The 23,907-nt window shown below is 41.6% G+C and overlaps 1 protein-coding gene across 1 annotated transcript in view; it reads left to right on the top strand.

The window, feature by feature from the left end:
* The first annotated feature begins 3,571 nt into the window (after nucleotides 1–3,571).
* The window catches only part of Brca2 (BRCA2 DNA repair associated), a 42,487-nt gene continuing 22,151 nt past the window's right edge, over nucleotides 3,572–23,907 (top strand). The window contains 11 exon segments of the mRNA XM_051205150.1: nucleotides 3,572–3,660; nucleotides 4,162–4,266; nucleotides 8,272–8,499; nucleotides 10,336–10,444; nucleotides 11,022–11,071; nucleotides 12,171–12,211; nucleotides 12,383–12,494; nucleotides 13,896–13,945; nucleotides 14,789–14,900; nucleotides 15,571–16,653; nucleotides 17,852–22,714. Of these exon segments, the coding sequence (XP_051061107.1) occupies nucleotides 4,200–4,266; nucleotides 8,272–8,499; nucleotides 10,336–10,444; nucleotides 11,022–11,071; nucleotides 12,171–12,211; nucleotides 12,383–12,494; nucleotides 13,896–13,945; nucleotides 14,789–14,900; nucleotides 15,571–16,653; nucleotides 17,852–22,714 (6,715 nt within the window). The 5' untranslated portion in view covers nucleotides 3,572–3,660; nucleotides 4,162–4,199.

The raw sequence follows: 23,907 nt of genomic DNA, 5'->3' as shown, positions 1-23,907 counted from the left end.
GAAAAAAAAATGTATTATGTGATCTCATATGTAAAATCTAAGGAACTCAAATGCATAATCACCATTGGGGTGTGGCATTGGTCAAAAGGCCTAAAAGTGAGTTAAGTGGGATGGGTAAGTCTGGAAGTCTAAAACACAGTATGATGATTGTAGTTAATAATTGTTGATGTAGAAACACAGCCTTCATCTCAAAACAAATAAGAGTCAGTTTATTTGGGAGGTAAATTTGAGTCACTGTGGTGGTCCAGAAACATGAACTTAGGTTACCCCAAATTCTGTTTTCCAGTGTGGAGGTAGTTTCATGAAGTATCTATAGTAACAGAACAAAGAAGGTCATAAATCAAGGCATTTTTAAAAATGAATTGAGGCAGGTGTTGGTGGTGCTTGCCTTCAGTCCCAGCATTTGGGAGACAAAGGCAGGTGGATCTCTGTGAGTTTGAGGCCAGCCTGGTCTACAGAGATAGTTCCAGGATAGGTTCCAAAGCAATACAGAGAAACCTTGTCTCAAAAAAACCAAATAAATAAATAAAATAAATAAAAATTTAAAAGATGAATTGATGGGGCTAGAGAGATGGCTCAGCCATTTAAAAAACTATTGGTAAAAAACACCAGAGAGATGGACTACAGACAGGGAGAGATCGCAGCTACTGGCCTCAAATGCTATCTGATAGCATTCTTGGACCTTTGGTTGGTACAATTTTGTTAATACGTTCCAAAGGTTTTTGTTTTGTTTTGTTTTGTTTTTCAAATCTGCTCATTAGAATATTAGGTTCCATACCCCAGAAATGGGCAAAGAATACATCTTTGGGGAACTAATGACAGCATGAGATAAAGTTTAATTAGGCTTTGAACCTATAACATTTCCAAACTCTCCATGGTAATTAGGTTTTAATCAATAGCTTTATAGACACAACCTTTTCCTAGGGATTCCCATTCACACAATATTGTGCCATATCATTGTTTTGCTAAGAGACTAGATTTGGTACTATGACACACCTATACATAGAATGTAACTATGTGAGTGTGTGACTATTGTTAACTATGTGACTTGTATTCATTACTCACAGTGTATATGAGTATCAAGACATGGTGCACATTAGATACACTTTTATGAAATTGATCATTTAAAAACAGTGAATTGAATCCTATAAGTCTTGATAGTAAACAAGCTGAGCAACTGAACTCAAAGATAGGGAGTATGCCAGAGTAGATGCAAGGGATGTGAGCTTCTTTGTACCAGTAATAAGGGACATAGTTATAAGCTGGTGAGGGCCAGGAGTGTGTGGTAATGAAACATCTTTCAGAGCATGAAATGGGGTTCTCTTTACCTCAGCTCCTCCATCTTAGTGAGACACCTCTCTCCTCCAAATTCCCCAGAGAAGAAAGCACTTATTTATTTATTTTTTAAGTATAGTCTCTTTTGTTTTGCTTTGTTTTGTTTTGAGACAGGGTTTCTCTGTGTAGCCCTGGCTGTCCTGGAACTCTCTCTATAGACCAGGCTGATCTTGAATTCAGAGATTCACCTGCCTGTGCCTCCCTGGCATGCACCACCACCACCCAGCTCTAAGTAGAAATTTAGTATTATGTTTATGTGTTTTATGTATGAATGCTTTATCTGCATGTATACCTGCACACCAGAAGAAGGCATTAGATCCCATTATAGATGGTTGTGAGCTACCACATGGGTGCAGGGAATTGAACTCAGGACCTCTGGAAACGCAACCAGTGCCCTTAACTGCTCATCCATCTCTCCAGTCCCTAACTTTTTGTTTGTTTTTCAAGACATGGTTTCTCTGTATAGCCCTAGCTGTCCGGGAGCTCACTTTGTAGACTAGGCTGGCCTCGAACTCAAGAGATCTGCCTGTCTCTGCCTCCCTAGTGCTGGGATCAAAAGCGTGTGATGTGTGACACCAACTCCTAGCCCTAATTCTTATTTATATGGTCAGTGCAGATTTCACAAGGTAAGTATATGATGTCAAATGGATTCTAATTCAAACTTGGAACTATTACCAGGCTAGTTATCTACTTGATGAATTTGTGACCATTGAACAATACTAGACATTTTATAGTATTTTAAGAAACATTCAGTAAGTAGTAATTTATTACTAGATAATACCACACTTGCCTCTTCTTTGCTAACTAGACCTACATCCCAAGTTTTAGGTTTTTTGTTTGTTCATTTGTTTTTACATTAATGAGGCTTCCTGCTACAACTAAGGTTTACTGATTACCAGACATGTTCTGGAAGCAGCAAGGCTCCCTAAGATTTCACTTGCTGAATTAAATTGAAGGCTTTCTAAGGTTCAAACATTAAACCCAAAGCCATGCACTAAGCTAGTTAGCCTGTAAATTCAGCTCAGTTTCTAGCTCAGTTTCCCAGAGAGTCACAAAACATGGTGATCATATCCTGAAAGTGTAAAAGATACTACCTAGGCCTGCAGAAAGGAGTACTGATGTGGCAGGACGTGGGGGCAGGGATCACAACTTGTGTCCCAAGCCAGGTCCTACCACCAGTCCCTCAATAAGCCAGCTAAAAGAGCCTAATTAAAAGTGGAAAGCAGAACGGGGTGACTTTGGGAAGGGGGCAAAGAGATCCAGCAAACCCTTCCAAAGTCCATCTTCAGAGTAAAGTGTCTTTGGATAGAGAGGAGACAGATGTGTCCAATAGAAAAATCCCAGCACTTGGGAGGCAGAGGCAGATGGATCTCTGTGAGTTTGAGGCCGGCTTGGTCTACAGGGCAAGTTACAGGACAGGCTCCAAAGCTACAGAAAAACCTTGAAAACAAAGAATAGAAAAGGGGGGGGGGGAGCAACTTATAAAAGTAAAAGGGGAAACCCCATGTTATAAAGAGGTGTTTACTTTTTTCTTCCCTTTTTTTCTTTTTTGTTTGTTTGCTTGTTTTGTTTTTCGAGACAGGGTTTCTCTGTGTGGCTTTGGAGCCTGCCCTGGAACTCACTCTGTAGACCAGGCTGGCCACAAACTCAGAGACCCATCTGCTTCTGCCTCCAGAGTGCTAGGGTGCGCTTCCAATGCCCGTGGGATGTTTAATTTTAAACTGGGCATGTTAAGTAGGTAAGCCAAAGGTGGCTTTGATTGCTGGCCTTCAATACTGTGAAGGCTGGACCTTGGTAGTCATCCTCAGGAGGAAGTGTCCAAATAAGGGAACAGACTTGGTGGCTAGCTTTAGGAATGTAACTTAACGGTCTTTAGCAAGGCAGAGGGAATGGGGGAGAAGGGTAAGCCCTGCCAGAGCCGTGTTTGCCATGCTAGAGATGGTCTGAGACCGTTCACAACCCACATCGATTAGGAAAGAAGAAACCGCAAGGGACCCACCCGCATGTCCCCAGGGCGCCGAGACGGGCTCGAGGGTTAAAAAAGGTGCCGGGGATCTGAGTGGCTGCGGATGGGCAGGTGTTCTGGGAAAAAGGCGCGCGCTCAGACCCACCCGGTGGGGAGAGGGCTAAACTGGGAAAACTCAAAGACCGCCGCGAATAGCTGCAGGGAGACCCGTTCCCCCGACTTCCGGTCGGCGCTGGGGCGGCGTCGCCGTCGCCGAGTCATGACGTCAGGGCACAGCGCGGGCTTTTCGCGGGAGCATGAGAAGTGAGACCGCGCAGTGTCTGTCAGCGACTGCAGCCTGAGAGGGTCAGTGCGACCAGGTACATGCGGACGCTGGCTCCGGGGTCTCAGGGGCCGAGGGAGGCACGCGTGGCATCCCGGAGGAATCCCTCTACCTCCTTCAGGGCCGCCGCCCACCCCGCTCAGCCCCGGGCAGGTTCCCGCCCACCCAGCTCCTTGCAGCCCGCGGGCGTTCCTCCCTGGCGCGTCCCTAGAGCCCACTGGAGCGCTTTATTCTGTAGTTACTGCATTACCTAACGTGCCTGTGTCAACTCAGCTCCGTAGTTAAGTGAACGTGATTAGCTTTAAAGAATATTAAAGACTTGTTACTGACGCGCACCATATCCACTTTCTGATGCATACGATGTACCTAGTCGCCGTTTGATTTGAAGCACAATTATAAACTTGGCCCCATCCTCATGGTAAATTCTGTTCTTGTCCCAAAAGATGGGCCTAAGGTAGACAGACTTAGCAGCGCTTCTGATTTTACCCGTCACCAAGAAAGCAACCCTGTGAGGTGTATTTTACTTTCTCTTTTGCAGATTCTCTACCAAGCATCGGAGAAATCCTGTAGAGAAAAATGCCCATTGGATACAAAAGGAGACCAACTTTTTTTGAAATTTTTAAGACGCGATGCAGCACGGCAGGTATTGGTGAGATTTTAGAAAACTTGGTAAATTAAGTCACATCAAGAAAATGTTTTCAATAAAGTGTGTCAAGGTGAATGCTTGCTTTAAAAAACAAACAAATTAAGACAGAAAAAAACAACAAGGGCACTTGGGAGACAGAGGCAGGTAGAGCTCTGTGAGTTAAAGCCAGCCTAGTCCACATAGCAAGATAAAGGATAGCCAGGGCTACACAGAAAGACCCTGTCAGAAAAACAAACAAAACATACTTGAGCTAGGTGTGATGGCACACATTTATATCCCAGGCAACTTGATGCAGAAGACTTAGCCAGGTGGATTAAATATGAGTTCAAGGCCAGTTTGGGCTACATAGGGAATTCCAGAATGGGCTGAGCTACAGAGTTTAGACCTATTTTTTTTTTTTTTTTTTTTTAAAGAGGAGGGATAGGAGTGACATTGGAATGCAGCGCAATTAGTACAGTGCTTGCCTAGCATTTGAGTCTCTGGCTTTGTTCCTCAGCTTCACAGAAACAGGTCATTAGCAGATGCCTGTAGTCTCACCAATTGGGAAATAGAGGCAGGAGGATCAGAGGTCAAAGGTCATCTTCAGCCACCTGGTGAGCTGAAGACCAGTAAGGAACACACAGGACTGTTTCTAAAGTTACCAATAAAATAAATGAGTGCTTGACAGTTTTCTTTGTGCTGTAAACAGCTCTAGGTAATGTAGACCTTCCCTCACCAACCAGATGGTATAGATGGTGAGATTAGCCCTGTGACTTCCAGTGCAAAGAATTGTTCTCAAAGTGCTCCCAGAAGATCAGAAGCACTGATGATGTTACTGGTGGACAGTTATCATCACTTAGGATTTATTTCTAATATTTTAAACCTTGCGTGTGCGTGTGCCCCTGTGTATAGGTGCCTACAGAGGTTCAAAGAACATCAGATGCTCTGGGACTGGAGTTACAGGTGGTTGTGTGCTGCTTGGTGTAGGTGGGTACTAGGGAGTGAATTTGGGTCCTCTGCAAGAGCAGTAAGCAGCCACTGTGCTGTCTCTCCAGCCCCATTTTTCCTGCTTTAAGGACATCATCTTGCTATGTAACCATGGCTGATTTAAAGCTTGCTATGTAGGTTAGGCTGGTTTCAAACTTGCAGTGATTATCCTGCATATTGGGATTGCAACATGAGCAGCCACACCTGGCTCTGAATTAGATACTGTAAGTATTGACAAAGTACATGAAAAAGAAAGTCACATCCATCAATATTACAGCTGGTCTGATCCAATAAACCTTTTGGAGTTGGGAAGAAATCAGCCACTGTGAGTGTCTAGAAATGGTTGATATCATTTTGAAAGCTTGAGACGAGTTTCTCTGTATTGCTTTGGAGCCTGTCCTGGAACTAGCTCTGTAGACCAGGCTGGCCTCGAACTCACAGAGATCCACCTGCTTCTGCCTCCCCAGACTAAACAAACAGCCAGTGAAAGCTCACATCTTGTCATTGGCAGCAAACATTTTTCTTTACTATGATGCACTCACTGCATTCTTGAGAAAATGTCTACCAAAATCTTCAGATTGGAACACTTGGTTTGACAAGTCAAGAAAATGGCCTTTTGTGAAGAGTGCAAGTTCTGCTCACAGCTCATCCCAAGTCCTTTTTCTGTCAGGTTCAGTCTGCAGACATGCTATTTGCATGCTGTTTGCTGAAGAATTCAAGCTTGGTCCAATTTTGGTGGCTTAATGGGTAAAGGTGTGTACTACATAGGTCTGATGACCAGTTTGTTGCCCAGAAGCCACATGAAGGCAGAAGGACAGAAGCAACTGTGCACAGTTGTCCTCTGACTCCCACCCCACCCCCACACACATCATACACGAGGTAATAAGATTTAAAGATATGTTTCATGCGGTTCATTTGTACTTTGTTAGTGAGTCCCTGGCTTTCCCCTTGGGTTGGTAGGAAATGTTAAGCACTAGTATAGTTGGGTTCACTGCCTTCTGTTATAGTTGTTTACATACCTTCTCCTTATTCAGCTGATGCACATGGATGTTGTGAAAAAGACAAGGACACTGTGTCTAATTATGAAAATGTATTTAACCTATTGAACCTCCTAAAATATGAGAAACTGCTGTATAGATAGGGTGGGTGGGTCATGTTAGACATTTGTTGTTGCCATGTAAGAATCTTTTTCATACTTATTTGAAAGTGTAGAGTGTTTCTTTAACCCATACTGGTAAAGACATTTGTCATACTGACAGAAGCTTCAAAATCATTTTCTTTTTAATCTATGGAGTACATGCTTACTATGGATAGTTTGGTGGATTTTTCCCCCCTGAATTAATGATTATTGTTAAGAAAGTAAAAAAGATAATATAGCTAAATTCTATCTCCTTTTACGTTTTTTTGGTTTGTTTGTTTGTTTGTTTGTTTTTCTTGAGACAGCATTTCTCTGTGTAGCTTTGTAGACCAGGCTGGTCTTGAACTCATGGGAATCTGCCTGTCTCTGCCTCTGGAGTGCTGGATTAAAGATGTGCGCCACCTCTGCCTGGCCTTCCTTTTAAGTTTTGAAATTATTTGCTGCTTCACTTTCAAAAGCGTAGGTTAATGATATTGCTTAATGAACTTTAAAGTAATCCACAGTTACAATTCTTGTTTTTCTTCTTTTTTATTTTGTTCTCTATACTTGGTATGCTCTAGATTATAGAGTCTTTTCTTTCTTCTTCTTTTTCCTTCTTCTTTTTCCTCCTCCTCCCCCCTTCTCCTTCTTTCTTTTTTCTCCTTTCTTCTTTCTTCTTCATAGGCTTTTGGGGCTGGAGAGACCTCTCAGCAGTTAAGAGCACAGGCTGTTCTTCCAGAGGACCCAGGTTCAATCCTAGCACCCATATGGCAGCTCACAACTGTCTGTAACTCTGGTTCCAGAGTTACAACACCCTCATCCAGACATATATTCAGGCAAAACACCAATGCATATAAACAAAAATTAAAAAAAAAAAATAACCCTCCTCTTCCACCCCCCCCCACCCTGTGCCTTTCTTGGTTAGTTTTTAAGATAGAATCTCACTCACTATGTAGGCAAGCTAGCCTCGAATTTATGATAGTCCCCTGCTGAAAGCCTCCTAAATGCTAGAATTACAATTGTATGATACCTTACCCAGCTGAGAAATGGTTTTCATATAGCTAGCCACAAACCTGAGATCGTCCTGCCTCAGTCCCCAAGTGATAAGATTACAGGCGTTTACCACCATGCCTTGCTAGTCAAAATTTCAAGTTCCTTTTGTTAAATTTTTATTATGTATACAGTGTTCCTTCTGCATATATGCTTGTAGTCCAGAAGAGGGTATGAAATTTTATTATAGATGGTTGTGAACTAATATGTGGGTGCAGGAATTGAACTCAAAACCTCTGGAAGAGGCCAGGTGGTGGTGGCACACATCTTTAATCCCAGCAGGTACTTGGGTCTCTCTGAGTTCAAAGCCAGCCAGGTCTACAAAGCTACACAGAAAAACCCTGTCTCAAAAAACAAAAAACAAAAAAAACCTCTGGAAAGCGGCCAGTGCCCTTAACCTCTGAGCCACCTCACCAGCCCCTTGTTTGTTTGTTTTATGTGTCTAAATTTATTTGGTGGTAGGGACGGGGTGGTGGGGAGGTCAGAGAATGACTTGGAAGAGTCAGTTCCCTACTTCCACCATGGGGATTCTGGTCTTAAGCTGAGGTCCCCAGACTTGTCAGGAAGCACCTTTACCTGCTGAGCCATCTTGCCGGCACTGTTTTGTTCATAGAAACTGGAATAACAGGCAAGTACAACCGTGCCTGCTCCTTTATTCTTTACTATTCTTTGGGCCTTTTTTTTTTTTTTGCATGTTTTATTGATTTTGCAAGTATGTGTGTATGCATGTGTTTTCTCACACATATCCCATGACACAAAGTGTGTGTTAAAATGACTTTTACCAGCCATGTTCTTTATTACAATCTTCATTGCTCATGAGTTTCTGTGTCATTGATTAATCTAAGATGGAATTTTTGCTTTTCTTGCAGACTTAGGACCAATAAGCCTCAATTGGTTTGAAGAACTTTCTTCAGAAGCCCCACCATATGATTTTGAACCTCCAGAAGAATATGAATATAAGCCTCACAATTATGAACCACAAGTGTTTAAAACACCACAGAGAAAGCCCTCTTACCATCGATTGGCTTCAACGCCAATAATATTCAAAGAACAAGGACAAACTCTACCGCTAGACCAGTCGCCTTTCAGAGAACTAGGTAACTGTAGCCAGATGTAGTGGTGGTGCACACCTTTAATCCCAGCACTTGGGAGACAGAATCAGGTGCATCTCTGTGAGTTCAAGGCCAGCCTGGTCTACAGAAAGGGTTCCAGGACAGCCAGGGCTACATAATAGAGAGACCCTGTCTCAAAAAGAAAAAAAAAGTTAACTAGAAACATTTGATATGATGGAGGGGACGTGAGCTAGAACATCAGACAAAGTTGTATGTGAAGTCACAGCTCTGTGATAAACTGGGTTTTATTGTGCTAATCAATCTTTCTCATCTCTTTCATGATTGGAGAATGAAGATGGTGGACATAATATGTGATAAGTTTGGGTTCAATGAAGTAATTTTGGTATTTAATAAATAATGCTTCTTTTCCTTCCTCCTATGACTAATATGCTAAGTATTAGTAAAAATACTGAGATTTTTCCTAGTTAGAACTCTGATTTTTCAAAACAAGCCTGTGGCTTGTTGCTAATATTGATGAAGCTATGTTTCTGCATGTTAGGACAGGATGGGGGATTTTTAAACCGTTTCTTGGGAGTATGTTAATCTGACAGTAGTTCCTCTGACTCAGTGCCAGGTGTTTGTGAACACCTGTTTAGTAAGGTGTTCATTTATCATTTTTTAAGTCTCCAGAACATTTATTTCCTACTTGCTGTAAGTGTGCACTTTGCTTTAGAGTACTACTTCTTGATGCGCTCAGTGAGCATGGCAGGTGGTGGTGTGATTGCTATGGGTGTGGTAAAGAACAGACTCTACCTCAGGAAGCTCATGGCACTGGTGAATCTGAACAGTGTGAGACCCCCCCAGGGAACATAACAGGAGGGCAGGCACACACTCTTACCCTCAAAACCACTAAAAATTTCTGAATTGGGTGGTTCCTTCTTGTCCATGGAATCTCTCCTACTAGGTGAGGATTGGATCAGTTGGTTTTCTTAAAGTCTGAAAGTAAATGTTCCAAGTCAAGAAAAAAGTGAAAGAGATAGTTGGCTGTGGTGGCAGCCGCCTTTAATCTCAGCATTTGGGAGGCAGAGGCAAATGGATCTCATTGAGTTCAAGGCCAACTTGATCTACATAGCAAGTTCCAAGACAGCCAGGGCTGTAACCCCAAACTAGCAGGGGAGACAAACATCTTGCACATGGGTCTACATACAGGTTTAACAGCATTCTTTCAGAGTAGTCGTTGGTGGGGGACAACCAGAAGTGAAATGGGAATGAACAGTATCTTACCAGCCAAGTCAAATGAAGCCATCAGGCTAGTGGGATAGTGCATGTGCTTATAATTTGATTATTTATTTTTATTTTATGTACATTGGTATTTTGGCTGCACATACGTCTGTGTGAGGGAGTTGGCACCCTTGAACAGGAGTTACATACAGGTGTGAACTGTCATATGGGTGCCGGGAATTGAACCTGGATCCTCTGGAAGAGCAGCCAGTGCTCTTAATGCTGAGCCATCCCTCCAGCCCTCACCCCCCACCACCAGTTTCAGTCTCTGGCTCCAAGGAGAAGGAAGGGAGGAGAGGAAGTTGCAATCATGAAGGCCTTATTTTCCCACTTTTTTATTCAGGAGTCAGTCTGAAATTGAATGATGAAAGCTTTTCACAGAATGATATATCAGGTCGGACTTGGTGGGTTTCCATTCAATGTCTCCCTTTGTTTTTACCCTCCATGATGCCATAGCATAGGGAATACGTTATCTCTTGGCACACATTTTTGTAGGAGGTATCAGCTCCCTATACATTCTTTTTTCGTTCTGAAGTTCAAAAAGTAAAATTTCAAAGTTCACAGTGTCTACACCCTCACTGGATTATTTTACTGTTTCAGGGAAGATTGTTGGAAATAGTAAACATAAAAATCACTGCAGAATGAAGGCCAAAATGGACCCCGTGGTTGATGTTGCCAGTCCTCCTCTGAAGTCTTGTCTTGGTGAAAGGTATGATGAGCCTGGTGTATGTATATTTTATAAATATGTACAGACATACATGTTGTATTGGTTTGTTTTCAAGACTTGGTCTCACACTTCAGTCCAGGCTGGCTTTGTACTCAAAATTTCCTAGCCACAGCCTCCCATGAGCCTGGGGATTCTGTCATGTTCCACCAGCTCAACTCTTACTAAAATGTGTTTAAATGAAACATTTTCTTGCATGTTTGTCTCATAGAACTGTCATCCAGATCACTTTGAGTGAGGACCTCCTGGAAGCACTTCTGTTTTTAAATAATGTACCATGGATTCCTTAGCGGAGTAGTTTTCCTATTAGAAAGATTTCCTTTGGGCCAGGCCTGGAAACCCACTCCTAAGATCCTAGCACTAGGGCGGCTGAGGCAACTGGGTCCCAGTGTAATGCCAGCCTAGGCTACATAACAAGCTGGCTTCCAGTGTAAAGCTAACCTGGGCTACATAACAAGCTCTTATCTCCAAAACCATAAAAACACTAAGAGTCGGTGCAGAATTATCTCTCTGCTATTGCTGTTGTCCTTTTAACCTAAAGCCATTGTTTCATTTTGTCTAGCCCTCTTACTCTGCAGTGCACACAGGCTGTACCACAAAGAGAAAAGCCAGGTATGAACACAGCAAAGGTTCTTATTTTTACTGTCTTTTAAGACCTCATTTACTTTTAAATTGTCTGTGTCAGTGTTTTGCCTATGTGTATGTGTAAGCATTTTGATGGCTCGGATGGTATGGACAGGGACTCTAGCACTTGGGAGCCAGAATACTGAGTGTTACTGCTCAGATGGAAAGGTATTCTGGCACTCGGGAGCCAAGGAATACCACCGGTCACAGTAAACATAGCAGCTTACAGCCCTGCTTCAGGGAAGGATTTCTCCAGTTTATTAGCTCTGCTCCAGCAGGAGAGGGTTTTCCGGTGAAGTTGTTATAGTTTTCGGTTCCAGTCCCGCAGAGAGTGGAGTGTAACAACTTGACTTTGCCTGCATCACTCAGGGTACAGGAAGAGGTGGATGAGGCTGCATCTCTGCTCCTGCAAAAGCAGCTAAAGAAGGTCTCACCCAAACCTCATTCAAGAGATTTATTGGAAGAATCCAGAAGAGTGGCTGCCCTCTGCCAGGGTGGCAAAGGACAGCTGGGCAAACCGAACAGCCACGGGATTTATATAGGGCTTCTTAGGAGGTGGAGTTTTCTTTCCTAGGGAGATTTCCAGGGTGGGGATTGGTCAGATTTCAGTCCTTGAGCTCAGACTGGCTAGAACCTTGTGCTCAGGGATTGGTTGGTTTTCTGCACAGGTTTAGGGTCAGATTTGGCTCTGATTTCAGGGACAAAGTGTGTTTCTTTCACTGGTTCTTTTTGGCCTTTTGGCTCTAACTTTAGGGCCAGGGTGTATTTCTTTCACTGGCTCTGATTCCAGGGACAGAGTGTGTTTGTTTGGCTCTGCTCAGGGTGTGTTTCTTTGGTTGGGCCTTTCCCCTTACAGTATGTATGTATACCACATGCATGCCTGGTGTTCAGGGGCCAGAAGCAAGCATTAGATCCCCTGGAACTGGAGTTATAGGTGATTGTGAGACACCTATTGTAGGTGCTGGGAACCCAGGTCCTCTGCAAGAGCGGCCAGTGCCCTTAAGGGCTTCAGCCCCCTTGGTTTTTATTTGTAGATTGTAGAAATGTTAATGAAAACCTAATAACTTTCTGTTTTTTTTACCTGCAGTGATGTGTGGGAGTTTATTTTCTACACCAAAAATTGAGGAGGTAAATGTTCTGCTTGGATTACTTACAGTATGTAAGTTGAGAATATGAAAGGGTTACCCCTTAACTTGAGAGTTGCAGATTTGCACTCAGCATGCTATGTCACAGAGGCATGAATGGAAAAAAAAAAATCATCAGTGTTTCTGTAAATTAAACTGTTGTCTTTCTTTGTAGGGTCAGACACCCAAACCTATTTCTGAAAGCCTGGGAGTTGAGGTGGATCCTGATATGTCTTGGTCCAGTTCATTAGCTACACCACCAACGCTTAGTTCCACTGTGCTCATAGGTAATGGTGGCAGATGTGTGCTATACAGGAAGAGGTGGATGAGGCTGCTAAATGGTCGTCCCAGCTTCTGTGTTAAAAAGAAAACAAGCAAGGGCTGGAGAGATAGCTTAGTGGATACAAGCATTTGCTGTCTTGCAGAGGATCCTGGTTTGTTCTCAGAACAACTATCCATAATAATTCCAGTCCCAAGCCACGCAGTGATGACACATACCTCCCAGCATTCTGGAGGCAGAGGCAGGCAGATCTCTGAGTTCAAGGCCAGCCTGGTCTACAGAGCGAGTTCTAAGACAGACAGAGCTATACAGAAAAAAACCCATCTCGAAAAACAAAACAAAAACAACAACAAAAAAACTTTAGTTCCAGGGGATCTGATGCCAGGGGATCTGATGTCCTCTTCTGGCTTCCACAGACTCCTGCATGTATGTGGTACACATACATATGTGCAGACAAAACATCCATACACATAAAATAAAAGCAAATATTAGAAAAGTAAGTAAACACAAAAGCAAACTCAGATATTGCTGTGTACTAAATGTGTTTGTAGTTCAGAATAATTTTTTTGTTTTGTCCAAAATGCTACCAAAGAATCACATTATGTTTTTGTACTATGTCATCTATGTATGATAACTTCGTGTTCACGTTCACTCATAACATTTAACCACATTATGTAGATGTGCTCATTCACCAGACATTGTGGTGCTCTTCCAATTACGAGTTTATACTCAAACCATAATTCTCTAGTATTTTAAGTCTTTTATTCTGTGCATGTGAATACGCACATGTACACATGCCACAGCACTTGTGTGAAGGTCAGAGGATAATTTTCAGGGACATTGCTCTTCTACCATGAAGTTCCGGGGATCGAGCTTAGCATATCAGTCAGGCTTGGCAGCAAGTGCCTTCACCTTCTGAGCCATCTTGCCAGCCCTCAACCAGGGCTTGGGTGATTCTAACCAAATAACACTTCACTTTGATCCATTTATCCAGAAATGATTGGACTTCATTTTGTTGCTTATGTAAAATAATAAATTAAAAAGGCTGAAAGCTAAGAAGTACCTAGTATTAATTATACCTTTAGGCTGTATCATTGTCTAAACAGAGGGTAAAGTTTCCCAGGGCAGCTTTGAAGTCATAGCCTTATAGGTCTTTCACCTGCCATTGTAGAGAATATCATGATAAAGCATGTGTCATCATTTCTTACCACCCTACAAGTGGCATTAAGAAACAGTGTGACAAGTCAGTCCAAGTTGGCCTTCCTCATTGCAGGCTTTGGTCACTTAATTTTGTTTTAGATATGCTACTTATCAAATAGTGTGTGGGGCCAGGGTTGTTTCCAGAAAGAACTAAGTTTGTATACAATATATAATACAGTACAGCTAAATTTAATTTCTCTTTTTACAGCCCGAGACAGGGAAGCACGAGGAATTGTGTTTCCTGAAGACTCCCCTGCTGTAAGTCAGTGTCAGACTGGTGATACTCATGGCACTCCTGGATCAGAATACTTTCAGTTTTTTTTTTTTTTATTTTTATTTTTAATGCTTTAAAGTGTGTGTGTGTGTGTGTGTGTGTGTGTGTGTGTGCGTGCGTGCGTGCGTGCTTGCTTACATACAGATAGGGCTACACAGAGAAACCCTGTCTCAAAAAAATTTTCTTTTAATTCTCTGAAGTGGCCATACATGTATATATTTTAATCATATTCAACCTCTTTTCCTCCTTCAGTTCCTCCATGATCTTCCCCGACAAGACACACTCCCAACGTTAATAATATATTCTTTTTCTTTCATTTTAAAATGATCCCCCCACATTTTAAAATGTGCCCCAGATACACACGGCTGTGGGCCACGCATTGGAGGATGGGCAGCCCACCAGTGGCTATACTCTCCATCCAAATGACTCTCCCTTCCCCCGTAGCCATCAGCTGCCAGTCGTAGCTCCTCAGCTGGGTTTTGTGGTGGTTTATTTTTATTTTTGTTTTTGGCTTTTTTGAGATGGGTTTTGCTATACAGCCCTGGCTAGCCTGAAACTGGTTGTATAAATCAATCTGGCCTCAAACGTGTGGTCTTCCTGACTTTGCTTCCCAAGTGCTAGGATTATATGTAGTGACACTCTGCCCCAGCTGTCCTGCATTTTCTTACAATTCATACTTTTCTTAAGCTTTCGGGAATGTTTCTAAACCTGATACCATATGTAATTTCTTTCTACAAAATTTTCCCATCTTTCTATTTGGCAACATGCATATATATGTACAATGAAAGGGTTATACTATGTAATGATTTTGAAAATAATTTCACCAGGTTTTGAAAAGCTACTTTTCCAGCCACGATGAAAGTCTGAAAAAGAGTGGGAGATCAGTTCCCTCTGTGACTGACAATGCGAGCAAAAACCAGAGGGAAGCTTTTAGTGATGGTGAGTATTCCTATTCATTGAGTTGCTGATCTTAATTGATGTCATTGTTCTTTTCTCCAGGGGAAATGCCACTGCTTTCATTTCTTAGCCTCTGACATCAGGATACAGAAGATAGAAACTAACTTGATAGGTTTTCTTCCTAGTTGTAGTAATACAGAATTGAGTTGATAGTTTTTAGACTACTAAATGAAGGAGGAGATAGCACTTCCTCCCTCCCTCCCTCTCTCTCTCTCTCCCTTCCTTCCTTCCTTCCTTCCTTCCCTCCTTCCTTTCTTTCTTTCTTTCATTTTGGGTTTTTCCAGAAAGGGTTTCTCTGTGACTGTTCTGGATGTCTTGGAACTTGATATTTAGACCAGGGTAGCTTTGAACTGACAGAGATCCACCTGCCCCTGCCTCCCAAGTGCCTCCCTGGTGAGATAGTACTTTCCAACAACCCTTGATTGTGCAGAATAAGATGTTTTAGAGACTGGAGTCTGAGTAAAGACTTTGAACACATTGGGATCAGGTTCTAGGAGATGAATGACTGGCCAGAAGAGCTGGCATTCAGAGTAACCCCTTATTGCAGAGTTGTGTATTATTTAATATGAATCATCTCTGAGAAGAATTGTGAGATAATATAAAGAATATGGTTTCATTATAAATAATGTGCTTTTGTTTTGAATTGTAACAGGATTGGGGAAAATGTTAGAGGATTCATCTGGCAAAACACACAGCTTCAAAGATTGCCTTAGGCAGTCAATGCCAAATGTTCTAGAAGATGAGGAGACAGCTGCAGATACTTCTGAAGAAGATAGTTTCTCGTTATGTTTTCCTAAGCATAGAACCAGAAAAATACAAAAAGTGAGAATGGGCAAGACCAGGAAGAAAATTTTCAGTGAAATAAGAACTGATGAATTAAGCGAAGAAGCTAGAAGAGGAGCTGATGAAAAACATTCATTTGCACCTGAAATTGACCCAAGAGATAGTGATTCCTTAGATCCAGATGTGACAAACCAGAAGCACTTTGATAATGGCAATGAGGACATCTGCAGGGAAGTTGTACAGTCTTCAGACAGTGGATGGTCTCAGCTAACCCTTTCTGGTCTAACTGGTTCCCAGATGGGAAAAATACCTCCTGCTCATATTTCTTCCTGTAACCAAAATAATTCAGAAAAAGACTTCACAGATACGAAGAAAGAAGGCATTGACTCTATAACTTCCGAAAATTCTTTGCCTCATATTTCTAGTCTTCCAGAACCAGAAAAGATGCTCAGCGAGAAAACTCTGGTAGATAATAAGGAGCACGAGGGACAGCATCTTGAATCACATGAGGGTCCCATTGCAGGGAAGCAAGTGGTGTCTGGAACTTGTCAAGCAACCTGCCTATTGAGGGAGTCACTCGGGGAGACTCTGGGTGTTGTTTCCTCCAAGAGTGTGACCAGCTCAGCCTTCACAGAAGAGCCCAGCGGCTCTGCAGGTGGAATGGAAACGTGTGCTGTGTGCTCACAGAGAGAAGAACCTCTGTGTCCTAGCTCAGGTGACACTGGAAGCTGGCCACCAACTCTCACTCACACCTCCGCAACTGTGAAAAATGTAGGTCTAATCTCCACTCTAAAAACTAAAAGAAGAAAGTTTATTTACTCTGTAAGTGACAGTGCATCTCATCAAGGAAGAAAACTACAGGCGGATAGACAGTCAGAGCTCACTAACCCTTCAGCTCAGTTTGAAGCAAGTGCTTTTGAAGTGTCATTCACATTTACAAATGGGAATTCAGGTATTCCTCTTTATTCCTTCTAGTGTATATATATAGTTTTATGAGTGAAATTAAATCCTTTCATTTGAATATGTGATTTTTTTTTTTTAGAAGTTTTTTGAAAAGAAACACCTGCTTTCTTCCTGTAGTCTTTTAGGTCTCTTATTAATCTCAAACAGTGCTTATATACATTATTGTTGAGACTTTGGATTCAGGGTTTAGAATTGTGTCATTCAAACTTGTTGAATCATTTTGCACCGTGTGTGTGTGTGTGTGTGTGTGTGTGTGTGTGTGTGTGTGTATGTAAATATATTTCTATATGTATAATTGGCTTTTTTATAGTATGTATTGTGCATGTGTGTGGGCATATGCATGGCACACAGTGCATGTGTTAAGGTCAGTGAACAGCTTGCTTGTGTAATTGTGTCTTACCTACCATGTGGATCCTCAGGTCCTCAGGCTTCATGGCAAATGCCTTTACCCACTGAGGCGTCATGCTATCTGGCCCCCTTTTGTGCTCTATGCTGGCTTTGAACTTGACCTTGACTGACCCTCCCTGCCTTAGGCTCCCAAGTAGTGGGGACCACAGACTTGCACTGATGTGTCCTGCTTCATGGCTCCTGAGACAGCTTTCTATATAAATATGGAAACTTACTGCTTAGCTGCTGCTTAAAAGTGTTTATTATGTGCAGATTGGAAACCTCAAAGTGGTGTTTACTTGGGAAACTGAAGCACAAGGATCATTTGAGCCTAGAAATTGGAGGACAGACCTTTTGCCTCCATCCCACCCCCAACCCCCACCACCCAAAGTAGGCTTTATCTCCCTAGGAGAAAATGTAAATGGCTTGGTGACTAGGTTGGTGGTCCTAGAGTACTGAAGAGTTGTTTGTGCTACCTGCCTCTGTTCCCTGTCCTACAGCACTGAAGTTGACAGATACACACTGCCACACCCCACTTTGTATGTGGGTACATGTGGGTACTGGGGATGTGAATTCAGGTGTGCATGACGGGGCACTTTACTGACTGAGCTAGCTTCTCAGCCCCTTCATCTAGAAATTTAGTAACTTCAGTATTGTGACTATGTAGGGTTCTGTTTGGAATCTGTTAATAGCTCTTACTCTTCCTATTTTAAACACTTTTAATGGGGTGAAAGCATTGAGTGGATGTGATTATTAGTAGCAATTTAACCTGTTCTGTCACTGTGTATTCTTATGTTTAGGTTTATCAGATTCTTCTGTCCAAAGAAGCTATTTACAGAATGACCCTGAAGAGCCATCTTTGTCCTTGACCAACTCTTTTGTGACTGCTTCCAATAAAGAAAGTAGTTACACTAATGCATTGGTATCCCAGGATCCCCATGAAAAAGAAGCAATAGTCAGTGAAGAAAAACCGAAGCCATGTACAGTCCTGGAAACTGATTGTCTATCATGCTTGCCAGAAAGACAATGTGAAAATGATCCAAAGGGTCCCAAAGTTTCAGACGGGAAAGAAGACGTCTTAGTCTCAGCATGTCACCCTGAAGGACAGCACACAGCAGCGGTGCAGCCCAGCAGCATTAGCTTTGAAATACAGGAAGACCCTGTCGGTGGCCACAAGAGCACAAGTCCTCCTAAAGTCACTCCCAGCTCAAAGGTGCCTCTGTCAAAGCCACTTGTGCTTTCTAGAGGAAAAGTGTCATGTAAAATGCCAGAGAAACTGCGGTGTGAGAGTTATAAAGATAGTATTAAATTAAACAAAAACATTCCCTTGGAGGAAAATAAAATATCCATCCTAAGTGAAAATTCTAAACCCCCTGAGCTTCTACCACCTGGAAAATATGTATCAGAAGCTTCCTCTACAGTGAAGTCTCAGTTCAATCAGAATTTAAATCTAGCAGTCATAAAAAAGGACCGAGAAGAAACACCTTTTATTTCAGAAGTAACAGTCAATGTGAGTTCTAAAGAATTTTTTCCAGATGATGAGAATAATTTTGCCTTTCAAGTAACTCGCGAAAGTAATAAGACTGCCTTAGGAAGTACTGTGGAACTGCAGGAAGAAGACCTCAGCCATGCTAAAGGGCCTAATCTCAAGAACTCTCCCACAGTGGTAGATCGAGACATAGGTGATGAGCAAGCCACTCACACACTGATTACAGAAGACTCAGATTCCTCAACTCTAGTCCGTGAGTGTACAGAGGACAGTAGAAATACTATAGAGCAGCATCTGAAAGGAAACACACACAAAGATTTCAATCCCTCCTTGGATGTGAAATCAGATGGGAACATTGACTGTACAGACAAATGGCCAGGATTCTTGGATCCAGTTTTTAAGCATAAATTTGGAGGTAGCTTCAGAACAGCTTCCAATAAAGAAATAAAACTTTCAGAGAATAATATCAAGAAAAGCCAGATGTTCTTCAAAGATATTGAAGAGCAGTATCCTACGAGTTTAACTTGTATGGACATTGTTAATGCCTCGCCGTTAGCAAGCCAGAAGAGACTAAGTGGACCTTATACATTTGATTTGCCGTTAGTCACTACCATGTCTGCCCGTTCACAGAATCAGGCACCTGTTTCTCGTGAAGATACTCACACATCACCTCAGGTATTATCTTCAAAGCAAGAATTTCATTCGAATCACAATTTAACACCCAGCCAAAAGGCAGAAATTACAGAACTTTCTACTATCTTGGAAGAATCAGGAAGTCAGTTTGAATTCACACAGTTCAAAAAGCCAAGCCATGTAGCACAGAATAATACACCTGAAGTGCCTGGAAAACAGATGGCTGCCATAAATACCACTTCTGAGGAGTGGAAAAGTGTTGGTCTTCATCTCACAGTGGACCCCTCCTCTGTAGCTCAGACAGACGACAGCAAGAAATTAGAAGGTTCTGTTGGAGTTAGACAAAGCTTTCCTTGCCTATTGAAAGGCAGTTGTAACAAAAGTACATCTTGTTTTTTAGCAAATGTAAATGAAATGGAGTTTGGAGGATTTCGTTCCGCTCTTGGCACAAAGCTTAGGGTGTCTAGTGCAGCTCTGCAAAAAGCTGTGAAGCTCTTCAGTGACATTGAAAATGATAGTGAGGAGACTTCTGCCAAAGTAGACCCAAGAGCTTTGTCTTCAGATGCAGGTCATGATTCTGGTGCTTCAGTGTTTAAGATAAAGAAACAAAACAGCAATAAAAGTTTTGATGAGGAAACTAGTAAGTGCCAAGTAACATTACAAAATAATACCGAAAGGACTACTGGTATTTTTGTTGACAAAAATCCTGAAAATGTTGTAAGAAATACAAAATATGAAGATAACAGCTCTACTGGTTCTCAAAGAAGTCCTTATAAATTAGAAAACTCAGAGGGTAGCAAATCAAGTATAAGCAGCACAGTTTCTATTTGTAAAGATGATGGTGACTTACCATGTGCTGATGATCAATGCAACAAGTGCCCCAAGCCGTGTACCCAGTATGCAAGGGAAGAAAACACACAAATTAAGGAATGTGTATCAGATTTAACATGTTTGGAAGTCATGAAAGCTGAGGAAACATGCTATACTCAATCTTCAAATAAAGAACAATTACCTTCAGGAAAGATGGAACAAAACATAAAAGATTTTAATATATCCTTTCGGACTGCAAGTGGGAAAAATGTCAGAGTCTCTGAGGAGTCATTAAGTAAAAGTATGAATATTTTTAATCAAGAAACAGACGAATTGATCATCTCTCCAGATTTTTTGAATTCTAAGTTTCATTGTGGCATAAATAATAGCAAGATGGGTATTTCATGTCACAAGGAAGCTGCCAGTATTAAAAAGGTATTTGAAGAACGTTTCCCAGTTGGAACTGTCAGTCAATTACCAACTCTCCAGCAGCATCCTAAGTGTGAAATAGAAAGTATCAAAGAACCTATCCTGTTGGGTTTTCATACAGCTAGTGGCAAAAAAGTCAAAATTATGCAGGAATCTTTAGACAAAGTGAAAAACCTTTTTGATGAGACACAGTATGTTAGTCATCAAGGGTCAAAACCTTTGAAGGACAGAGAGAACTACAAAGAAGGGCTTGCAATAGCATGTGAGACAACTGAAATACCTGCCTCCAAGTGTGAAGAAACGCAGAAGGGCTTTCTCTCTAAGGAGACTGGAGTGCCCTCCAAGCAAAGTGATTATTTGTATAGGCAGACTGAAAATCTCAGGCCATCAAATGGTACCTCTTCTAAAGCTAAAGTACATGGAAACATAGAAAATGAAATAGAAAAAAGTGCTACTACTTGCTGCGTTAGTCATTTGTCTTACTCAGTCACTGAAGATTCTGCTTTGACATGTGACACAGGACATGGTAGAAAAACTTGTGTCAGTGAGTCTTCTCTATCCAAAGACAGAAAGTGGCTTAGAGAAGGACTGGGTGATAAGCTTCAAAAAAGAAATGCTGCCAAAATTGAATGTGTAAAAAAGCATGCTGAGGGCTGTGCTGAAGATGCCTCATATGTACATAGTTTAGACAGCATCAGAAATGAAGTTGGTAAAAGTTGTGTCTCTGAAACTCAAACTTCAGCCCTCTTTAGTGACCCTAGCTTGTGTCATAGTTGTCAGTCCCATTTTGGTTTTTGTCATTGTGATAACATGCATAATGATTCGGGCTATTTCTCAAAAAATAAAACTGATTCTGATACTCAGCCAGAAATGAAGGATGAAGACACTGCCAGTTTTTCCAGTGTATCTGCTACAAAAGAAGGAAATACGTACTCATTAACTGTAAATGAAGATATTTGTGTTCAGAAACTCGAGACTAACACTTCACCATGTACAAATAAAAATGTAGCCATTGACTTGACTATATCATATTCAAGGAATGGTAAGGTACGCTCACCTATGTTCATTACGGCTCATTCACACGAAACTGTGAAAACAGTGAAAGCAATATTCACAGATAATGGTGATAAAACAATTAAGCAAAACACCAAGAGTAAACCAGATACTTGCCAGACAAGCTGTCAGAAAGCATTGGATAATTCAGAGGGTTTTATCTGTCCTACCTCTTTTGAAAATAACTATATGAACTCACACAAGATCCATGATGAACAAATATTACAGCATAACCTAAGTGTGTCTGGACTGGAGAAAGCTCAAATACCACCTGTTAACTTGGAATCTTGGAATACGTGTGAATCTACAAGGGGACTTTCACAGGCAGCCTGTTCTTCACACACTCAGGGGATTTTTAGCACAGCAAGTGGAAAAGCTGTGCAGGTATCAGATGCATCACTAGAAAAGGCAAGGCAAGTGTTTTCTGAGATGGATGGTGGTGCTAAGCAGTTACCTTCCACAGTGTCTCTGGAAAGTCACGAACAATCAGACCACTCTGGGAGAAGAGAAAGCTGTGCCATGCATAACCCGGAGGGTGTATTGTCACTCCCAAAACCCTTTGCAAGCAATGTCAATTCATCTGTATTCTCTGGGTTTAGTACAGCAGGTGGGAAACGGGTCACAGTTTCAGAAAGTGCCTTACGCAAAGCTAAGGGAATGTTAGAGGAATTTGATTTGATCAGAACTGAACCTACTCTCCACTGTTCACCAACATCTGAAGATGTATCAAAAATACTTCCTCAATATTGTGTTGAAATGAGAACCCCAGAATATCCTGTAAACTCTACACTGCAGAAAACCTGTGATGGCAAATTCAGTTTACCAAAAAGCTATAAAGAAAGTGCTTCTTTGGGCAACACTCACTCTCTTGATGTTTCTCCCCAACTCTCTCAGTTTAAGCAAGACACACAATTAGTATTAGGAACCAAAGTGTCCCTTAAGAAGGCTTATCTTGTGGAAGAAGAACAAACCTTCCCTCAAAACATAAAAACAGAAAGCGATGAAATGGAAACTTTCCCTGATGTTCCTGTGAGAACCACTGTAGGAGACTGTTCTGCTTTCACCAAAGAGCCAGAGAACTGTTTTGAAACAGAAGCAGTGGAGATTGCCAAAGCTTTTATGGAAGATGATGAGCTGACAGATTCTGAACCAAGTTATGACAAATACTCAATGTTTACCTGCCCCCCAAATGAGGCTTTGTTAAATTTGAGAACTAGGAAGAGAAGAGGAGTGGCTGTTGATGCAATTGGTAAGGGTTTGCTTTTACTGTGGTTTGCTGGTCTCTGTCCTCAGTAGTAGTCTCATACGCTGGAGTGTTAAAGTTTTTTTTTTTTTTTTTTTTTTTTTTTTCTGTAGAGTTTAGAGGACAGTGATTTTGCTCTTTATATCTATAAGTCTGTATCCATACGTCGTCTTTTAAGGTTCTTTAGTGTATTTTTAGAGATTGCTAATAGTTACAATTGAAAAGTCATGCCAGGAAGTTTCCTTTCCATCAAAGCTGGTGTAATGTTAACTTTTCCCATGTGTGTAAAGAGTTTCCAATCCTGGCAGTTAGAAGCTGGTTTCTAGAATAGCCCAGTGACTTACTCAGTTCTTACTGAGTGTATTACTTAGTTATAGTACTCTTCCTGTCACCTCAGTTCTGAGTCTGTTTCCATATCCTTAAGATGTAGTTATTATCTCTCAGATAACTGTAAAGATAGGTTTGTGCTTTGTTCTGCCAGACTTCTTGTTTGATAGCTGTAATCCCAACATTCAGGAGCCTCAGCAGGAGGAGTGCCTTAAAGTCAAGGTCAGCCTGGGTTAAATAGCATAGCTCTTGATTCAGAAACATCTGTCAGTTAATTGATTAGATTTTTTTAAATCGCAGAATGTAAAATAAGATACTTAACATTGAACCTGACACATTACTTATCTATGCAGAGAGCTTAGTGTTTGCTTGCTTCCCTCACAAGTATTCTAAGTGCTGGTGTATTAAATAAGTCCTCTTCTTTTCCACAGTTCTTTATTTTATGAATATGGGTGTTTTCTTACATATATATCTGTATACCATGTACATGCCTGGTACCCACCAGAAGAGGCCATTGGATCCCCTAGAACTGGGTAGCACCATATGGGTGCTGAGAAGTAAGCCTGGTTCCTCTGGGAGAGCAGCCAGTGCCCTCAACCATGGAGCCATCCATCTCTCTGGCCCCATGTCCTACTCTAAGTGCCATTGGACAGTATTCTAATTCTTAGTGAAATTATTTATTAGGTTGACCCCAAATGTAAATTTTTGGTGGTGTTTCAGACTAGAAAGAATATTTTTAATATTGAATCAGCTGACATTGCAGTCATGATAGTTGTCAAAGCTAACATTCCAGCCCTTAAGTGGATGGTTTAAACAAGCTTGTGGACTCATAGTATCGGAGTAACCATTTTTCTTCTGATCTAGCCCTATCA

Source organism: Phodopus roborovskii, unplaced genomic scaffold, assembly GCF_943737965.1.
Source record: "Phodopus roborovskii unplaced genomic scaffold, PHOROB, whole genome shotgun sequence".
In the NCBI taxonomy this organism is placed as follows: domain Eukaryota; kingdom Metazoa; phylum Chordata; class Mammalia; order Rodentia; family Cricetidae; genus Phodopus; species Phodopus roborovskii.
The sequence above is the reverse complement of the archived record's forward strand: the minus strand, read 5'-3'. Positions and strand labels throughout refer to the sequence as shown.